This window comes from Mustela nivalis (genome assembly GCF_964662115.1).
Source record: "Mustela nivalis genome assembly, chromosome: 19".
In the NCBI taxonomy this organism is placed as follows: Eukaryota; Metazoa; Chordata; class Mammalia; order Carnivora; family Mustelidae; genus Mustela; species Mustela nivalis.
In genome coordinates, this window is record NC_139038.1 from 39,050,302 (window position 1) to 39,070,118 (window position 19,817).

General features: G+C 61.0%; 2 protein-coding genes across 8 annotated transcripts in view; both read left to right on the top strand.

Moving 5' to 3' along the window:
• Positions 1-1,451: 1,451 nt before the first annotated feature.
• Positions 1,452-4,807, top strand: MRPL28 (mitochondrial ribosomal protein L28). Of its 3 annotated transcripts, none has more exons than XM_082714155.1 (6): positions 1,452-1,513; positions 1,952-2,248; positions 3,023-3,175; positions 3,450-3,584; positions 3,676-3,762; positions 4,392-4,807. In XM_082714155.1, exons 2-6 carry the CDS (start codon positions 1,961-1,963, stop codon positions 4,497-4,499), a joined length of 771 nt encoding a protein of 256 aa, XP_082570281.1. In that variant the 5' UTR covers positions 1,452-1,513; positions 1,952-1,960; the 3' UTR covers positions 4,500-4,807. The 3 variants fall into 3 exon arrangements, with proteins under 3 accessions (XP_082570281.1, XP_082570282.1, XP_082570283.1); XM_082714156.1 differs by having other exon boundaries at positions 1,505-1,606; XM_082714157.1 differs by having other exon boundaries at positions 1,510-1,559.
• Positions 4,808-16,222: 11,415 nt separating this feature from the next.
• Positions 16,223-19,817, top strand: part of AXIN1 (axin 1) — a 52,693-nt gene continuing 49,098 nt past the window's right edge. For 2 of the 5 annotated variants that reach the window (XM_082713612.1, XM_082713614.1), the window contains exon 1: positions 16,229-16,377. The gene's annotated coding sequence lies outside the window, so the exon portion shown is untranslated. Of the gene's footprint in view, positions 16,577-18,102; positions 18,196-18,451; positions 18,538-19,817 lie in introns of those variants that run through there. The other 3 variants (XM_082713616.1, XM_082713613.1, XM_082713615.1) reach the window with 3 other exon arrangements.

A 19,817-nucleotide genomic window follows, 5' to 3' on the forward strand; every position in this document is an offset into this window, starting at 1 on the left:
TCTGAGGAGAGGACTGCACCTGCCCCCTCAGTTCCCAGGTGCCTGCTGGTCCCTCAGCAGGTCCCAGCCAGCGTCTGCTGGGGCGCCTGGGGCCCAGGCCTGGCTCCTTAGAAACTTAGGGCCTGTGTTCTGGCTGAAACATGGTGGTTGGAGATGGGGAGAGAGAGGCCCCCATCATCCCTGTTCCCCTGTGAGGTGGTGAGGTGAGACCCAGGGGACCGAGGAGTCCTGAGCCCACCTCCCACAGGCCTCTGCCCCACCAAGCAGGGTTTGTGCCCTCTTTGCATCCCTGGCTCCGTGATGAGGTGTGCCCTGAAGCCAGCCTTCCTTGGGCATGGGGGTGCTCCCTGCAGATGCACGACTGTGGCGGGAGGTGACGGCACTCACCAGGGAGCTGCTGGGCCCTGGGGCTGCCACGAGTGGCTGGGTTTTGGCTGTCCAGTCCTGCTGCTCCCCTCTGTTTGGCACTTGGCTTTGGAACTGCAGGCGCTGGGGACAGGGCTGCTGAACTGCTACGGGTGTGCAGTACCCCGGGGCACACACTGGCCTGACTCTATCTCTCTAGCCACCCCATGGGTTCCTGGGCCCTGTCTGGGGGGCTACGCATCCTCTCTGGTTGCTTCGGGGAAGGAAGGGATGACTGCTGCCTTGTATAGGCCTGACTGTGTATTTGGGGAGGGGTTCCCCAAGACCTAGCCCAGCCTCTGTGGGGGAAGCAGGAGAAGGGGGGCTGACTGCCTCTCCCCTAAGGCCACACTGTAGTGGGCTGCTCTTTGTACCAGGAGTGCTGGAAATGGCCAGAAGTGACCGCAGGAAGCTCAGGCAGCCGAAGGTGCCGTGCGGTGGGGTGGGGACATGGAGCCCTCCCACTTACTGTCCCTACTCCCCCACCCCTTGTCACCCTGCACTTGTAAAGGGAGAACAAACATTTATATATGGTGTTTTTTGGGTTACAAGTTTTCAAGAAGTTAAGACATTTTTATGTCGCTCTGATTTTGCTGTGATTGCTGAGTTTAATATTCTACAGTGATATTTCAAGTCACAAGGGTCTTTTAGACAGCGCGGGGGCGGGGGGGGGGGACGGGACGGGGGGCGGGAAGGCTCTGTAGCAGGATCTATGCTTAGTGAGGCTGGTTCTCAGAGCTGAAATCAAGAGTCGGACTCTTAACCGACGGGGCCACCGCGGCGCCCCGAGACAGAAGAGTTTTTCCACTTAACACAGAATTCTGCTCTCGGAGGGGAGCAGAGGGAGTGGGACCAAGGATGACAGGATCCACTCTTCCCCGCCCCCAGCTCTGCTCCAGGGAAAAGGAGCCGCATTTGCTGACGGTGCCTTGAGCCGCCGCCGTCACTGCCCGGCATTTTCCACGGTCCCTAAAGGCAGGGAAGGGGGCGGGACGAGGCTAGACTGACGGGCTTTTCGGCCAGTTAGCGGCGGACAGGTGCTGAGCGTGGTGTCACGACTTCCGGTTCCGGTGGGGCGCGGAACTCGGAGAGGCAGGCTGGACGCTAGGTTAGAGCCGCGTCTAGTCGGGCGAGGAGGTCCTGCCAGGGTCCGGGTCAGGGTCCGGGATTAGGAGTCGGGGCGAGGGGAGAGAATACATGGGTAGTTGGGCTCGGACTTGGAGTTGGGGCCGCGCCGGTTTCGGGGGGCTGGGTCTGGAGGACCAGAGTCGGGAGTCAGGGGGCTGGTGTCGGGAGTCCGGGGTGGGGAGTCAGGGGACTGGTGCCGGGGGGACCGGGGTGGAGAGTCAGGGGACTGGAGTCGGGAGTACCGGGGTGGGGAGTCGGGGCTGGTGTCGGGGGGACCGGGGTGGGGAGTCAGGGACTGGGGTCGGGGGGACCGGGGTGGGGAGTCAGGGGGCTGGGGTCGGGGGCGCCGGGGGTCAGGGGACAGGGCCGGAGTGCGTCGGGGCTGCGGTCTAACAGCCCCATCCCCGCCTCCGGTCAGGCTGCCGCGATGCCCCTGCACAAGTTCCCGGTCGGCCTGTGGAAGCGGCTCCGGCTGCGGGAGGGTATTTGCTCCCGCTTGCCCCAGCACTACCTGCGCTCCTTGGAGGAGGTGCGAACACCCACTCCTGTGCACTATAGGCCGCACGGGGTTAAGTTCAAGATCAACCCCAAGAATGGGCAGCGGGAACGCGTGGAGGATGTACCCATTCCCATCTACTACCCCCCAGAATCCCAGCTGGGGCTCTGGGGTGGGGAAGGCTGGATCTTGGGCTACAGATACGTCAACAACGACAAGGTAGGGGAGCAGGGCAGGCTTCCGAGGACTTCTCTGGGGTTTGCTGCTCTGGGTGCGGTGCTGAGCCCTGGGGGTTCCGGGGTGGGGTGCGGTAGGGGTGTGTGCTTGTGCAGACTCAGTTCTGTGGAAGAAGCAGGCTGACCTGTGAGGATGCTGTTCCAGCTAACTTGACTGCCCGTGAACCCCTCTTGGTGTCCTGAGATGGTGGTGCCTGTGGGAACCAGTCAGCGCAGGGCCACTGGGGAGATTAGCCAGGCCAGATGTAAGGATGGGAGGACGAGTGTGTGCGGGGGCCGTCGGAAGACGGCAAGTCTTCGGCCCTCTGTCAGCCTGACACGCTGCCGTTGGCCTCCTTGACATGGCCGTGGCCAGCACTGGCACATCGTCACTGCACTCGGGAAGGCTGGGAGACACATAGCCGGCCGTCCACCACCTGCCGTGTCTTGTGGGAAACCTGGACGGGGAGCTGGGCCTTCTGCACGGTGGCTTGTGTGTTTGAGGCCCCTTCAGGTGGCCTCTCCCTTTGCCTTGGCCCCTTGGTCCCTGGTTTGGAATGTGATGACCCATGCACCACGGGGTTATGGTTGTACGTGTGGTGTGTCTGGAACACACACCAGCAGCCCAGGCAGCGCTGAGGAGAAGCTGATCTCTGGGTCCCCAGGTGGGTCTGGTCCATCTACCTCTTGGTCCAGAGTCTCAGGAAGAGGCCCTGGACCCCGTTTGGCTCTGTAGGGAGGAGCGGCAGCACTCACAAGGTCTCTGGTCCTCCCTTAGCTCTCGAAGCGGGTGAAGAAGGTGTGGAAGCCACAGCTGTTTCAGCGTGAGCTGTACAGTGAGATCCTGGACAGGAGGTTCACCGTTACTGTGACTCGGCGGACCCTGGACCTCATCGACGAGGCCTACGGGTTTGACTTTTACATCCTCAAGGTGAGCAGGGGGATGTGCCAGCACACAGCCGAGTCTCCTGGCAAGTCAGAGACTCTCTGGGGCACGCCCGTGTCTGGGGTGCAGGGTCACCCGTGAACTGTAAATGGGCTCCCTGTGAGCACTGCTGCCTCCTTCCCTGCTCTCAGGCCTTCCTTTCCTCTGGGGGTGGCCTGGGGTCCTCTGGCTGCTGAGGAGGAGCCTGGTGGTGTCCGCTGGCGGGTGGGCAGGCACCCCCACCCCGCAACACCTGGCCCCATGCGTAGCCTCCTGCCAGACTCCCAAGGAGGACCTGTGCTCCAAGTTTGGGATGGACCTGAAGCGAGGGATGCTGCTGCGGCTGGCGCGACAGGACCCCCAGTTGCACCCGGAGGACCCCAAGAAGAGGGCCGCCATCTATGACAAGTACAAGGTGAGGGCTTCGGTCTGAACTTGTTGCTTCCTGTGGGCCCAGTTGACAGGTGGTACTGCTGCTCATTGTGTGCCCGGTCTCTCCCCTGCAGGACTTTGTCATCCCGGAGGCAGAAGCCGAGTGGGTTGGCCTGACGCTGGATGAGGCCGTGGAGAAGCAGAGGCTCCTGGAGGAGAAGGTGAGCAGGCGTGGGCACTAGCAGACAGGCGGGTTGGGGGCGTGTGCTGCCTTAGGGCAAGCCTGGACTAGGGCCACGGCCCCCACTGAGCCAGGGGAGGAGTTGCCACCGTGCACAGCTGGCCAGATACAACCACAGCCCTGGGTTCTGTGCAGCATGCCCTCTCCTCTCGAGGCCCTGACTCTCTCCTGTCCCTGCCCCCGCCCCCAGCTGGCTTCATAAGTTCATGGACAGAAAGACTCTTGGCGGCACCTTTGGTTTCTTTGGCTACGTAGCCCCCCTGTCCTGGGGTCTTCCTAGTATGGAGCTGAGGTCTTTTTGTGTCTTGCACCCTGGAAGGGTCTGGAGCCTGTGGTTGCTGCTGGAACAGGGAACCCACCATGGCGCAGTGGCTACTGATTCTGTTCCCACTGCAGCCCCGGGGCAGGGAAGCTGGGGACAGACGCTGGTCCCTGTGTCCCCAGTGGCCCCGTCTCATGGACAAGGTGCTGTCCTCTGGGCTGGTAGCTGTGGCCAAGCCTGAGGGGTCTAGTCTTCTTGCGCCAGATTTCTCTTGGTATTTGGGCAGCGGCAGCTGAATTCCCGTCTTCCCCAGAGCGACTTGTCCTGACCCTGGGTCCCTCCCGTAGGCTCCGACTCCTCTGTTCAAGGTCTACGTGGAGGAGCTGATTGAGCGGCTGCGGCAGCAGGCTTTGGCTGAGCCAGCAGTCGTGCAGAAAAGAGCCAGCAGGACATGAGCGACTCGGACCCATGCCTGACAGCCATGCTCACCGCCTTGCCTGCCCCGCGGCACTGTGGACCCAAGGGCCTGGGGTGGTGCTGAGGGCCACGCGTGGGTAGTGGATGAAACCGTTCTTCTCTGATGACCCAGCAGCTTCCAGGGTTGGGAGGGCTTTGTGGAGGCCCCAGGAAGTCTCATGTCAGGGTCCCCAGAGGTCTGGGGCCATCTTGCTGCCTCTGCATTCCCCCTCCCCCTCAAGTGGGGGCCCAGCTGACGTGGAGTCACCACACTTTGGGGGCAGCACAAGTAAAGTCTGAACTGGGCTATGTGTGTGCTGCTTTGCTTGGAAGTACTCTCCTGAGTAGTCTTTGAGCTTGTTGTGTCCTGCCCCAGAGACCCGGGATATGGCTGAGCTGTGGAACCGGGATTGGTGTCAGTGTCTTGCCTTCCTCCAGGAGGGTTCAGTGTTGCTGAAGCCATCTGGCAACAGACCGTCTCCCTGTTGTACATCCCCGTCTGCCTGGAGGGCTCTCTGGAGCAGAGGCCGGGTAGCTTGGGCTCACCCTGGGAGTGGCCGGGAAGGAGCTCTGCTGACGCGCCATTCAGGGCGGTGGGCACCCCCACCAGCTCTTGGGAGGTGCAGGGATGGGATTCCTAGTGGGCGGCTGGGCCAGTGCCCTGAGTCTGTTCTGCTCCGAGATTTGGGGGTGCCTTGACCTTCATCCCCAGCCCTTTCCTGGGAGTACTGAGCATTGAGACCCGTTTGGATCACTCTGGGAGGACAGGGAGTGATCCCCCTGACTTGGTCCTGGCAGCTGACCCAGGGGCACTCAGCTCCCCTGACAGGTGCTGTAGTAGTGAAGACATCTGGGCAGTGTTCATGGAGGTGGAGGCCAGAGGGAGCCTGTGGCTGGCCAGCGAGCACAGCGGCCAGACCCTCCAGCATAGGGACATCATTGAGGGGCAGGGTCCCTGCTCTAGGGAGTGATCCTGAGATCTCTGGGTGAAGCTGGGAAATGCTGTCGTCAGTCCCAGACTCCTCTGGAACTTACCTTTGGACCCATGTCTTGATGCACACGATTGTTTCTGCATGTTCCCAACATTGGGAACAGATTTTATTTTGTTTTAAAGATTTTATTTATTTATTTGACAGACATCACAAGTAGGCAGAGAGGCAGGCAGAGAGGGGGGAAGCAGGCTCCCCACTGAGCAGAGAGCCTAATGTGGGACTCGATCCCAGGACCCTGAGATTACGACCTGAGCCGAAGGCAGAGGCTTTAACTCACTGAGCCACCCAGGTGCCCCCAGATTTTAATTTTTAAGAAATTCTACCAAAAGGTGCTAGCACCCAGCCCACCCCTGCCCCAGCCCTGGCTGGCCTGACCACAGCCTCTGGCCACGGTGACCACTGTGGTGGTCTGGACAGGCCAGCTCTCGAATGCCCACTTGATCCCACTTGGTGTTTCCCATCCTCAGCCCCGGACTGAATTAAATGGATCCCTTTCTAGCATGGCCTGTGTCACCGGCTCCCCCTGCCCTATGCTGTGCACCCCAGATGCCCCCCCATCCACTGGCATGGCTCTCAGTCATACCTTGCCCCACTGCTCGCTCTTGCCCCCACCCAGGCTACAGGTTCAGGTTGGGGGATCTCCTGTCGGGACTTGCAGTGTATGTGTGCCTGCCAGTAGCTGAAGGGGCCTGTGGCTGGAGCAGGGTGGGGACTAGGCTGCCTGTGGGCCGTATTGGGGGACGGTGGACTCTGGCCTTGGTCTCTCTGTCACCACTGGAGGACCATGCAAGAGTGTTAAAAGCACAGGCCCAGCCGAAGTGGGGTTACCACACTTGGGGGCAGCAGAAAGAAGGTCTCAGGGTTGCAGGTCTGCTCTCCCTGGGGCCCTGGGGTTACCGCAAGCGCGGCCCAGACTGGCCCCCAGGGCTGCTGGTCAGTAGAAGGAGCATGGTGCGGTCTCGGCAGGTCACTTCCATCCCTGTAACCTATGTTGGATCTGGCTGTGGCCTCGGCCCTTTCTTGGCAGAGCCAGTCTCTGGTCAAATCCTCACAAAGATCCTCTGTCCAGGGAAGGCCAAGCCGTCTGTGAATGACGGACTTCCTTCCCCCCTAAATAAAACTCCTGGGGCCTGGGAAGGTGCCTGACAGGCAGAAACTGCCACGTGGTTCCCCTTGCAGAGGTGGGGAAGCTCGTACACGCTGCACAGCGACCCGGAGATGGGCACTGGGAGGCCACCAGGCCAAGTGCCCCCTCTGGTTTCACCTTCTTTGTTGCTTCTGCCCACAGGCCATGCCTCCACTAGTCTGCTGAGAGTCTCCAGTCCCCTCACTGAGGCCCCGCAGGCCCTCAGGCCTCTATATTGGGGTGGCTAGTTGTACTGATCACCATCAAGCCCCCAGAAGTGCAGACTGTGCTGCGCTGGCCCCGGTTGGCAGACAGGCTGGGCCCCGTCCCTCCTCAGCCCTCCAGGAGCCCCTGGGCAACGCCCTTGTTCGTGTGTTTCATTGACAGTCCAGCCAGTCTGTGAGGGCTGGCCATCACTAGCTATGGATGGAGTAGTCCCTTGGGACTGGGGCATCAGAGGTCCCTGGAAGGGACCGTCAACACCATGGGGTCCTGAGGCCCAGGAAGGATACCTGAGGTCAGGAAGGGCGTGGCCCAGCCTGTGGCTCTGTGCCTGGCCCCTCACCTTGAGGGTTTTGCCTGAGTCCCACTCAGGTCTATGTCGGCTTGCAGAGTGGGGGGTGTGGAAAGAACAGGCAAGTCCACAGCTTCTCTCTGCTAGGAACACAGAAGAGCTCTTGAGAAGCCACCCACGTGCACTGTCTTTTTCCCTCTGGAGCCTGTGCTCCAGATGCCCTTCTGCCCCCGCCTGCCGCCTCCCCCCAAGCCAGAGCCCGGGTCCCATGGACTGGCTAAATAGCATCAGCCCTACGCCCTCAGGCCCCCTCTGCCACAGCACGCCAGAGCCCTTCCCAAGCTCTCCCTGAGCCCCAGAATGCATCTCCCAGTGCTGGATCCTCCAGCAACTCCCAACTCCAGCGGACCCAGCCTTATGTCCCCACCCACACCTTGTCCCTGGACAAGACCTGTCTACTGGTGCTGTCCAGCAGACAAGGGGGCTCACTTGTGACTGAGCAAGTTGGGGTGAGGCCAAGCCAGTATGGAGAAGTCTGGGGCCAGGTGCCTGGGCTGGTGAGCAGCTTTGGGGCCATGTAGCTCTGGGCCCCACCTGGCCCAGCCTGAGCCCGTTTCCCTTGGACGTACAACCACTACAGACCTGTGTTCCAGATTCTGTTTCCCAGGTCCTTCTGACCTTGGCGGCGGCTTCCTCAGCAGCCCCTGGGCACCTTCCACCGTAGCCTCTTCCCAAAGACCTGGGGCTCACGAGTCGTCACAGGCCTGTGACTGTTGCTCACTTGTCTTCTCCAGCAAGCGTGGGCTGGACGTGGTCCAGGAAGTGGGATGTGGCTTCCCAGGGCTCTCGGGTAGATGTCTCATGGGGGCCTTCGTGGTGCTTGTGCTGAACCGAGGATATGTGGACTGTCTCAAGACGGGGGTGGGTTGGCTCCGGGGTGGTCAGTTCTCAGGGAGATGCTGTGTTGAACCGTTGATGAGAAGCACTGGTTTTGAGACATCCAGGAAACCCTTACCAAGGGGCTGGTCGTGGACAGACCCAGGGGGTTCAGGCCAAGGAAAGAGCAGGTACAAAGTCACTGGTGTGCGGTTAGTTTCTGCAGGGTTGGGGAGTGCTTGGTGTGACTGAGGTTCCAGAGTCCCGCCGGGTTGGGGCACAGGGTCTGTGAAGCAACAGGGCTGGCCAGGCTGGGGCCTCTAAAGGCTCTTGAAAAGGGACAGGGTGAGCCTGTCTTTGTGTTCACTAGGTTGGTGAGAGTGGAGGAGGGGTTGGCAGGCAGAAAAAGCTGGCAGGCCCCTTGGAGGTCTCAGGTGGATTGAGAGCTTGGCTCTGTGTCCCTGAGTATGATGAGTTCCCCCTGCCCTTTCTCCCATTGCCCTCACCCATTATTTTCTCACTAGATGGCCTGGCCTTCAGCCCCTGGGGCAAGCCTGACCTGAAATCCTCCTCGAAGTGCAGGCTGCAAAGACATTGTTCCTGCTTCCAGCAGGTGGTCAGGCAGAGTGGGCTGGGACATGTCCCGAGAGGGACCTGGACCCTTCACACTGAATGTACATGAAACACACGCACACACGCACACGCACTCAACAGCTGGTGCAGGAACAGGGTCCTGTGATGCCTGACCTGACACTCGAAGGGGACCCAGTGTGTGGGCCCACGGCAGTATTGCCTGCTCCCTCGGCAGTCAGGAGTGGCTCAGGGGGTGGCGGTGTCTAAAGGGGCTGGTTGCCATGGCTACCATAGGGTTCTGAGGCCGTCATCTGGTCCCTGCCTCAGCCAATCGGCGGTGGAAGCCCGAGCTGCAGCCCAGAGTCACACTTCTTCCTCCCAGCCACACAGTGGCCAAGAGCAGGGACCCGCGTCCTGGAGTGACTGAAAGTGCTCAGACAGACAGCCAAGCCCATCATGGCGGACCGTGGGATGGTGGGGCGTGAGCAGGCACACGGAGCCAGGCAGGTGAGGTAAGCCGGGCGGGCCGACAGATGGGCAGACGAGCGGGCGGACAGGTGGATGTGCTCCCTGCTGCCCATTGTTCTTAAGGCTGGGGCCCTGCCCTCAGCCCCCCTGCCCTCTGCACCCTCCCGTGCGCGCTTGCACCCATGTCCGCACCCGACCCTCAGCCCGGGACCCTCTCCCCAGACGGCCCAAACAAGGGTCATGGGGAGAGAGACAAAGGGAACCGCATGAGGCAGGATGAATCCCACCGCACCGTCGGTCCCGAAAATCGTGCTCCCGTGTCTTTCACTCAGATTTCCCGTGGAGGCGGCATCAAAGACCCCCAGCCGGCCAAGCACTCAGTGAGTTGGCCACTTGGCCCCCGGCCCGGCCCCGTACGCAGGCCTGGGGCACAAGCCATGTCAAGTCAGTGCCATTTAAGGAGTATTTTTTTTTTAAAGGCAAGAAAAATGCGAGAAAGGAAAAAAATGTCCACCTGTACCGGGAAGCGGCCAGACCGAGGTGGAGCAGAGGTGCCAAATCCCGTTACTCGGGACATTGGTGGACAGGCCCCAAAAAGCCAGCTGCGATGAGGGGCTTGTAAACGGAGTGTCCTTTGGAGATCAAAGGGGACATGCTTGTGTGTGTGTGTGTGTCCGTGTGTGTGAGTGCACGCGTGTGCAGGAACGTGCACCACAGGGCGGCACTCGTGGGCCGTGTGCTGCAGCGTGGTGGAGAAGCCTGGCGTGTCACCCACCCGCCACGGCCACCCTCCATGTTGCTCCCGTCCTTGCTGCTGCCTGCCAGTGTGGGTGTGCCCGCGGGGGGTGGCTGAGTGTAGCCAGGCCCGGTCCCCACTCCCTACGCCTGGCCTTGGGCACCGGGCCCTCGGGAAGGCGGTTCTGGCTGGGCCTTTTTCCCCCACCCGGGTCTTTTCTGCCCTCCCCTACAATCTGGCGTCACCCTGAAGTTTGGCCCAGATGGGCCTGGCAAAAGCACAGGCCTGGCCACGGGCAGAATGGAGGGTGAGGACAGGCAGCCTCCGGCCCTCATCACCCGGACCGCTGTCCTGTTGCTCGCTGAGGCCGAGAGCTCCCAGATGGCCCGGCGAGCATGTCCCGAGGTTCAAAGCCTCTTTCGGCATGATTGTTGGGTTATTAGGTAAACTCTGGGAAGCAAATCTTTTAATCCACTGTGGCTAATCCAGTGCACTTTTGTTTGCCACGACAGATTCTGCAGCAACAAAGGGCCGGAGGGACCCCGGCATACATAATCACGTACTTAGACCGTGCTGCAGTGGCTGCGAGGCTTCTAGGCAGCCGAGAGAGACATCTCTGGACAGCGCAGTGGGGGGCAGGTGGCCGAGGGGCCGATTTGGTGGGTGTGGGCATGGGCATGGGCACGGGCAAGGCAGCCGGCTGGCTGGCTCCCCACAACCGAGTCTCCTAGCCACCAGGTCCAGGGGCTGCCTCTGGGCCCCAGGGCTGCACAGGCTCTGGAAGCTACATGAGGTATGCCAAGTGGAAGGAGAACAAGGGCCGGCAGCCGACAGAGAGGCACCGAGCTCCCACACTGGGAGGGGCCTTCGGGGATGGGGCTGTCAGGTCAGGGAAGGATGTTCCCGGTAAGCAAACAGCAAAGACAAAGGTGGAAGTTGGCCTCGTGTCAGGGTCGGTATAGCAGCAGGGCAGGCGTGCCTAAGACCGAAGTCTTGGGAAGTGACCTGAGGCCACCCGGGAAGCTGGGCCTCTATACCCTGGGAAGGTGGAGAGGTGGGGTGAGGCCCCTCAGGTCCCTCCATGCAGGCACTTCCATTCCTGGGAAAATGGTGTTGGGATCGGGGGAGGCCAACAGGAGGCCCTTTCTTCGGTGACCTGGGCCCCTGCTAGGCATGGGCCCCCCGCTGAGCCTCAGGCTCCTTGATGGAAGGGGCCAGGAAAGTTGGGCAGGACCCTCACTTTGCGAAGAAGAGGTGCTGACCTTGACACATGTCCCCAGGGAGATAGGAGCTGGGTTAGCCCTGGCTGCACCCCTATATCCCTGAGGCTCTTAAGTTGGAGAGGTGCTGCACTGGTGATGCGTGTGCTGCTCTCCCCTCCTCTCTCCCAGGCCTCTGTGGCGGGCAGGAGCTACCACCTCATTCAAGTACTGTCCTCCAGTCGTGAGCCTACTCACCCATGTCCTGGATGCATCCCCGGGGTCAGCATTCTCCAGAGACACAGCATGGGAAGATGTCCTGAGTGACAGGAAGCCCTTAGGACCCTGGGGTGAGGCCCAAGTTGGGATGGGTGTGGATGGCTCCCTGGGGCTCTGGGCCTGCTGCCAGGCCCCTCTGCTGCAGGGCCTTCTCGCCTAGGCAAGGGGAGAGCGCAGCAACCTGTGACCAGCCCTGAATGCGGCTGACTCTGGCTCCTAGGAGCAGGGACAACCGCTACATGATGCCATGCATCAGCAGGGGAGAAGGTGACAGTCACACCAGGTCTCCCCAGCACTGAGTTGGTCCTGGAGCTCATTTGAGGAAAAGCCCCGATCTCATCCTCTGCTGCCCCAGCTTGGTCTCGGGACAGGATCACTTCCCAAGGGTCTGCCTGAGGTAGCTGGAGTCGAAGGGCTTAGAGAAAACTCCAGCTGCCAGCCTGAACACACCTGCCCCAAGGTGTGAAGGGGAAGAGGAGGCAAACACAGGAGGAAAGAGGCAGGGGGACCTGTCTGATGTGTGGTCAGGACCCAGGGAGGCCCCAGTCTGGAGCGTCCACAGGAAGCTGGGCTGGCCCAGGAAGCTCGATTTGGCACCTTCTCACTGGTCCTGGGACTTTCGTGGAGCAACACCACCCTTCTTGACTCTGCCCAACAGGTCAGCTCTGTCCTGTCCCCCAGCATCCTCGCCCACCCGTCTTGCTTCCCGGGGTTACTGTGGAGTGATCCCTGAGACATGGTGCAGAGCCTCACGGTTCCCATGTAGTCATGACAGTTACGTGGGAACAGAACTCATTCCTGAACATAGAAAGGAGGCTACAAAACCCACCCCTGCTCCTGCACTCCGACAATAACTAGTATTAATACTCTGGAATAGCATTATTATTATTATTATTTTTTTTGTATTTTTGTATTCTTGACTATAAAGTCAAGAGAATGGGCACCCGCTCTGGGTGGTTTCCTGGCTTCCTCCTTGGTGCCCTGTCTCAGGACTTGAGTGTGATGTCTCTACATCCTTTTGGGGGCTTGGGATGGGGCACCAGCAACACCTGGCCCTCCCTGTTGGGCTCAGAACTGATGGAGAAAGGACAGTCCGGGATGAGGAATGGAGCCTGGGGGCTATGCTGATGGCCTGGAGGGCGGCTCGCCAGTGTGACCTGGGCTGCGCATCCAAAGCAGAGTCCACACCATACTCATCAGAACTGAATATGCCTCGCTCCCGCTTGAGGGCCTTGCCTGCCCACCTGCTGTCACCTCTCACCCCTGTAGACAGGGCAGAGGGGGAGGACATGGAGAGCCCAGAAGGGACTTAGCCTGAGACTCTGGTCCCCCTCCAGAAGCCCAAATTGGAATGTCCCTCCTGACCTCCCCTCCCAGGAAGACAACTGGAAAGTGGCATCCTTATCCCATCTCTGCCACTTATCCTCTGCCGCTGGTTGTCATCACCGCACCTCGGGGCATGCTGGACGCACCTTCCACACCCTACTTGGTGCATCTCGGATGATTTCTTGGAATCACTTTTTTAAAAAAAGATTTATTTATTTGACAGAGAGAAAGAGATCACAAGTAGGCAGAGAGGCAGGCAGAGAGAAAGGGAAGCAGGCTTCTGCTGAGCAGAGAGCCTGACTCGGGACTTAATCTCAGGACCCTGAGATTATGATCTAAGCCAAAGGCAGCGGCTAAACCCATGGAGCCACCTAGGCACCCCTTGGAATCACTTTTTTAAAAAAATATTTTATTTATTTATTTGAGAGAGAGAGAGCATGAGCAAGGAGAAGGTCAGAGAGAGAAGCAGACTCCCCATGGAGCTGGGAGCCAGATGCGGGACTCGATCCCAGGAATCCAGGATCATGACCTGAGCCGAAGGCAGTCGTCCAACCAACTGAGCCACCCAGGCGTCCCTTGGAATCACTTTTTAAAGGAGGTCTTCCTCAGGCCAGGGGATGAACAGGCTTAAGGCTTCAAAGTTCCCTTTATTTCAAAATGTTCATTTTGTGTCTACGTCAAAGACAATAATTTCATTTCTGCTCTTAAGTTTTTCATGTAGTTCCTGGAAAGCCTGAACACATGTCCTCTACAGTTCATCCCATCAAAGCCTCTAGTGGCAAACTCCATCACTCCCTTCACCGGGAGGGTGAAAAGAGGGTGCTTCGTCAAACTCACCTGTTATGAAGTGAGGCTCCTGTGGCTTTTTGTCAGGTTTCATATCTGGGGGTGCTGACACAGTCCCTGCCAGCTCACCCCTGCTCCCTTGCAGGCCCCACTTCTGGCCTCTCTGAGCTCCCTCCTCTGGTCTCCCCCTACTCCCACCCTGCTTGGACAACCAGCCCTCCATGCTCTCAGTTGTAACCCACTCTAGCAGGGCTGCCGCATCTCCTCCAGGCCTTCTGATTCCCTTCCTGTCCCTGCAGGGCTGGGGCCCCAAGGAGCCAAGGGCCCCTGGGTCCTGTTCTGGTCCCAGGGCCTGGGGACACCTGCTGCCATGGGCCCGGAGGAGGATGGACATGGACACAAGCCTGGGAGCCTGGCCTGGTCACGGCGGCCACTCTGCAGAACCAAGGCAAGCAACGGGGACCCGCGTCTGGGGGTGGGGAGGTGACCTGACCGCCAATGGCTGGGAGTTATTGTTGTCTGTCAAGCCCACTTAAGACTCCCACACCCCACACAGACCCTGCTATGCCAGAAGGCCGCGCACTGCATCTCATCTCCTCTAAGATGCCTGGGCTGAGTAGGGTTGGGAGGGGAGGAGCAGCACTGTGGGGCCTGGGGCCCTCCCAGCTAGGTGCTGGGAGAGTGATTCCAACTTGTGAGACCCTCGTGGGGCCAGTGTGGGTTCAGTGGTGTAGCTCCTCACCAACAGCGCCAGCCTCTGCCCAGCCTGCCCTGAGGCATGGTGATGGCCCTGGGTGGCCTGGGCCCTTGGTAGGTTGGGGATCCCTCACTACCCCCCAGGCCTACGAAACCCTGGGTATGGATGCTGGGTGGAGCCCTGAGAGAGGCCGGCTGGCATGCCTCCACAGCTGCTCATCCCGGGCAAGCACCATTCCCCGGCGGCTGGCTGGGAGGTTGAGGACGGCTAGCTGAGCCCGCAGCCAGGACTCCAGTACTACTGTGATTATTAAAGAGAAGGATGGGTAGTGAGGGCGAGCCTGTCCAGAAGTCAGAAGTTCACGTGGTGGTTGACACCCACCCCCTGGGGACTGCTGGGAGCACTTCCTGAGGTGCCAGGCCCAGCATGGTCTGCGGAGCACGGAGTCTGGGTGGCCACGGGATCGGGGGGTACCAGAAGCAATTCCTTAGGGGCAGTGATAAATGTCTGATGCCCACATCCTTCTCTCAGGGAGGGGCCGGTGGTGGGTGGGCAACGTGGGGTTGACCAGTGGGTCCTGCAGCATGGGCAGGAGCTGCTATGGTGAGAGTGATGAAAGAAGTGTGGTGGACACAGGAAGCCCTTGCTCTCAGGTGGGCCAGTGCCAGTGTGACCTGACAGCAGTGGTAGGAAGGAGAGCCCTTAGCCAGACTCTGGCTGGTGCCTGGGAGAAATGGAACAGGCAAGCCCAGCGGGATGGAGCCCCAGGCCACAGCTCTCTGGAGGTGGGGACTCCTGCCAAAGTGACAGCCAGCATTTACTGGAGGCCTGTTGCCTACTGTGTGCCCTGCTCTTGAGTCTAGATCTACTGGAGACTGAGGGACGGTGGAGTCCCAGCCCACCTTCTCATGGTCAGGGCCAACCCGGGGTTGGGGGGCGGGGCCCGCTGGCGGAGAGAGGGACTGGACGTTACCGGAGGCTCAGCTCCAAGTCAGCCTGGCTCTGCCCTGCAACCATGCGACTCTTGCACTGCTGCCTCCTTCAATGTCATGGACGGCTGTTGGCTGTGCTACGGAGGGGTCCTTCCGGGGAAGGCCGGCCCAGCAGGTCCCAAGCGAGGTCTCCAGTCCCTCTTGCCATTCCTCCCGCCGGTGCACATGCTGCTCCCTCCGAAGGGTTGGGAGGCCGACTCTGGGAGCCCGGGGCCGGTGGACACCGATGTAGGCCACAGAAAGGGGCTGCAATGTGGCGTGCGCCTCGCAGTGCCTACATAAGGGGGCCGCCTGGCCGCTCGGTGCACCGGACCAGGTCTTCCTAGCGCCATGGTGTCTCAGAGACCCTCGCAGGGGGTGTCTCCGCCCGCCACAGCCCAGGCGTAAAGCTCAGGTCCCCGGAGCCGACCCCCGGGTTCCCGCCCCGCCCCGCGCCCCGGCACTGCGGGGCACCTGCAAGTTGACCACGCCCACTCCGTTGGCCCCGCCCCACGCTTGAGGCCCGCCTTGCAGTTCTTGGCTCCGCCTCCCCTCTCAGGGCCCACCCTACGCCCAGGCCCGGGCTCCGCGCCCTCCGCCCTTCCTAGAGGTCGGGCTTGCGTCTCGGCCCTGCCCCCTCTCTCGGCTCCGCCCCTCGCTCCCCGCCCCCATCTCGGCCCACCCACGCTCCCTGTACCGCTCCTCCGCTCCGACCCCGCCCTACGTTCCGGGTACGTCCGTCTTCCCGGCCCCGCCCCACGGTCTCGGCTTCGCCCTGCGTTCCCGGTCCCGCCCCACGTCTGTGTCCCACCCCCACGCTCCGAGACCCGCCTCAGGCTTCGGGATCCGCTCCGCAACCCAGCCCCGCCCCAAGTCCCTGCCCCGCCTCACGCTCTCGCCCCGCGGCACGCCTAAGGTTGCGGTTCCTGTTCCGGCCCCGCCCCGCGGGCTCAGAAGAGCCTGCGTCTTGGTCCGGCCCCACGCTCCGGGCCCCGCCCCACGTTCTCGGCCGCGCCCCCACGCTCCGGGCCCCGCCCCACGTTCTCGGCCGCGCCCCCACGCTCCGGGCCCTGCCCCACGTTCTCGGCCTCTTCCCCGCGCTCTGGGTCCCGCCCCACGTTCTCGGCCGCGCCCCCACGCTCCGGGCCCCGCCCCGCGCTCCGGCCCCGCCCCCGCACTTCCGGGCGGCTGCCGGCGGGGGCGCTCCGGCCTGGGCTTCGGCGCTCTGGGCTCGGGCTCCCCGCTCGGGGAAGCGATTGCGGCCGTCGCCGCCGCTGCCGCCGCCGCAGGACCGGCCGGAGTCGGGCTGGAGCCGCGTCCCCCGGTGCAGGCGGGTGAGAGCGGACGGCCGGCCTCGGCGGCGCCCCCGCGGCCTGCCCCGCGCCCGTCTCCGGGCCGCCGCGCCGCCGCTGCGATGGGGGCCGCCCGGGGCCGCGACCCCGCCCCGTCCCGCCGGCTGTGCCGCCGCTGAGCGCATGGGCCGGGCCGCGCCGCTCCGGGAGCCGGGCCGGGGCCCCGCCGCCGCCGCCGCCGGTGAGTAACGCGGGCCGGGCGCGCGTTCCTGCGGGGCGCGGGCCTGTGCGGCCGCCCATTGTAGGCCGCGTAGGCCGGGCGGGCCGGGCGCCGGACCCGGAAGAGGGGCTCGGCGGGTGCGGGCTCCGGGGGCGTGCGGGGCGGCGCGCAGCGCGGAGCGGGCGGTGCGGACCGGGGGCTGAGCCAGGGGGCTGCGTGGGGCTAGGGGCCGTGAGGGCGGGCGTGCCAGAGCGGGGCTGCGCGCTCGGGCTGGAGACGGCGGGGCCGTGGGCGCGGGGCCGTGGGAACCCGGGGAAGTGCGGGCTTGGCTCCGGGAAGGGCAGCCCTTGCTCTGGGTGCGTGCACCAGTGCGAGGAGCATCCGGGAGTCCGAGGGGGTGTGGGGCGTCCTTCCTGGAGGAGGCTGTCACCACCCAAGCACGCCCGTGGGTCTGTGGGCCCGGGCCCCGTCTCGCGTGCGGTGTAGAGCAATGCCGTGTGCGGGGATCCCGGGTAGAGGCTGGGCAGCGGCGCATCCCTTCCCTGTTCCTCCTGCCGATAGTGGGTTTGAGGGAGCATTGCACCCAAGGAGGCGCCCCCACGGAGACGGGTGCCCGAGCCTGGGTCCAGGCTGTGCTTGGACCTGAGCGGTTCTGCGCTTTCAGGTTGACGCCTTGTACCCAAAGCTCGCTCTCGGCTGTGGGTCTGACCCACATGTTGGAATTCAGGCCCCCGTGAAGCCAGAGCTGCAGGGCCGGGGCAAGGAAACTTGCAGCTCAGCGCTGGGGACAGTAGAGAAAACAAGCAAACTTCAGTTTTCCGGGGATTTTCCCCAGCCCATCTCCAACCCCCTTGAGGAAGAGTTCTTGCTGTGTGTCTCCACGGCTCCTTCCTCCTCGCACGTCTGTCCTCAGGCATCCTGGGATCCGCAGAGCACACAGGGCCTAAACCTGAGCTCCTGGGGGGCCATATTTGAGTTTCACTTTTGAGAACTTTCATTCAGGGACAAGAACAGACAGGAATGCAAAATACTACGTTTCTGTGGGATTTGCAGGAGGCATGGGGGGGTGTCCTGGGTTTCTGGAGTCAGAAGAGTGGGCTGCGTTGGTTGTTGAGAATTTAGATGGTGAAGGAATGGATTCCACTGTAAACCGTGGCCCTGGTCGTTTTGGAGTTTAGTGAAGGGACAGGAGAATGTCAGTCGTGCTCTGTGACTGCCACACGCCATGTAAATCAAGAGTGAAAAAGTTACGTTTGAGCAAAACACATGAAAGCGTAAACAGGTGTCGCGTTGAGCTGGCTGCCATGGTACCCAGGGGTTTGCTGCAGCAGTGACTGAAGGAGATTTTAAGTGCCTTATCAGGCTTGTAGATTACTTTTATGGAACCCTTTTATTGATGGTGGTTGCCGACTGTTGGCCAGATTCAGTGCTTGTGGGCATTTGACTCTCCCTGAATTAACATTAACTGCTTTATGTGTGGTAGGTCCGTGTGTACGCTAAACGCTTGGTGGGCCTCGATGTGGGAACCCAGAGGCCGCAGGAGTCAGAGCGTGTTCTGATAGTGCCCATAATCTGGAGAGGCGTTCTCGTGCTTCTGGGGACAGCAGAGGTCTTCCGTCACTTGACAGCCAAAAATAGATGTGAGTTATAAGAACTATGTCTTCCGGGCACTGAAAAATACTTTAAAATGATTAGGGGGACGTGCTCACACATGAATTGAAGAGTCAGTTTTTAGAGACAGCCCCAGTTTTGTAATAAAGGGCTAGATGGGGAGTTTCGTTGCGGTCCTTGTAGCTCAGTAGTTCAGCGTTTGTGAGGGGCTGATGTTTGGCATCTGTGACAATTATCGTTTGCCTTCACGTCAATGAATGAAACGTTTATCGGTTGCAAGACCTCGTGCTAGGAGCTGGGGGTCCCAGGAAGGCGTTTCATCAGGCTGCTACTGATAATTGATGCAGCAGAGAGCCGCGTCTTGAGAGCAGGTAACAGTGACTTGTTATTAACTTCCCGTTGGAACACAGTGACTCAGTTCTTTCTCGGGCTGGTGAAGTAACAAGTGTTTCTGAGGGTAGGGCTCAGGGGGCCAAGCATGAGCCCTCCTTCCTGGGAAGGCGCCCTGGACAAGGGGACATGAGATATCCGTGAGCTGGTGCGGAGCTAAGACACCACAAGTGCTCATTCATGTTGATGGGGCTCAAAGAAAGCGACTTTGCAGTCCAAGTGGTCCCTGATGGCAGAGTGCCTCAGCCCATGGGCCTTGACCTTAAAAAGCAGGCTGTTCCTGCTGAGATGACCACCTACACAGTCGTTTTCACTAAAAGTCATCAGCTGCAGGAATGTCATTTGGGGCCCATGACTGGGACCAATTCCCTGTGTCTGGGTGCTTTTCGCTGCTGGCAGGTGCGGGGTGAACAGTGTCCATGCAGGCCCTGGCCCGAGCGCGGAGGGGTGGCCAGGAAGAGCTGCCCTTTGTGTTCGTCCCAGGTTTCAGGGCTTGTTCAGTGCTCCTGGCGGTTGGACCTGACGTACTTTTCTCCAGCGTGTTTGTAGTCAGACCACCTTGATCTTCGGTCCCGGCAGGCCACAGGCTGGGCGGTGTCGCTCCGCTCGTGGGCTCTCTGAGCTCCTGTAGGGTCACCACCAGGAAGGGCCAAGACCGTGAGAGTCCCTGTCCAGGATAGCGTTCCTTCACACCTATGGCAGGCTTGTTGCAGTAGCAACAGCGAAACCACCAACCCCGCAGTCCTGACCCCTAAGAGGGCTGGTAGTTTGGGTTTGAGCTTGCAGAGGTAGGTCTTGTGAGCAGTACACCTCCTTAGCTGAGAGGTGGAGCTGCATTTGGGCTCCAGTTTTCTTTGTCCATACCTTCTCCATTCTTCTGAGTGCCCATTGCCATTTGCCTAGAAGGACACTTTGCTTCTGAGTCTGGTCGAAGGCAGCATTCCGGTGGAAGCATTTTCTAAGATCGTCCTCACTGGTGCTGTGGGATGGCCACTGTGTTTGTGGGGAGGGGGTGTCCTTTGGTCACCTGGTTGAAGGTGCTGAAGGTGGCCCACAGTTGTTTCTGTAGGTGTGTGCTGAGAGTTAAAGGAACACCTCCTTGTGTGTTTGCACCTGTCGGGAGGCACACTGAGTGTGAAGTGACGGGGTAGTCAGAAAACGCAGTGGCTGTGGGCCTAGAGAGCGTGGGGAGCAGACATGACCACCTGCCTTGTGGTGTGTGATGTGCCTGCCTTTCCGTACCTGAGTATTGCGGCAACCC

Bases quoted from the DNA above. Each gene is read 5' to 3' on its own strand.
- MRPL28 (XM_082714155.1), top strand. From the start codon at position 1,961: ATGCCCCTGCACAAGTTCCCGGTCGGCCTGTGGAAGCGGCTCCGGCTG. The intron at 2,249-3,022 runs GTAGGGGAGCAG...GTCCTCCCTTAG, and splicing joins GATACGTCAACAACGACAAG to CTCTCGAAGCGGGTGAAGAA. The intron at 3,176-3,449 runs GTGAGCAGGGGG...GCCTCCTGCCAG, and splicing joins TTGACTTTTACATCCTCAAG to ACTCCCAAGGAGGACCTGTG.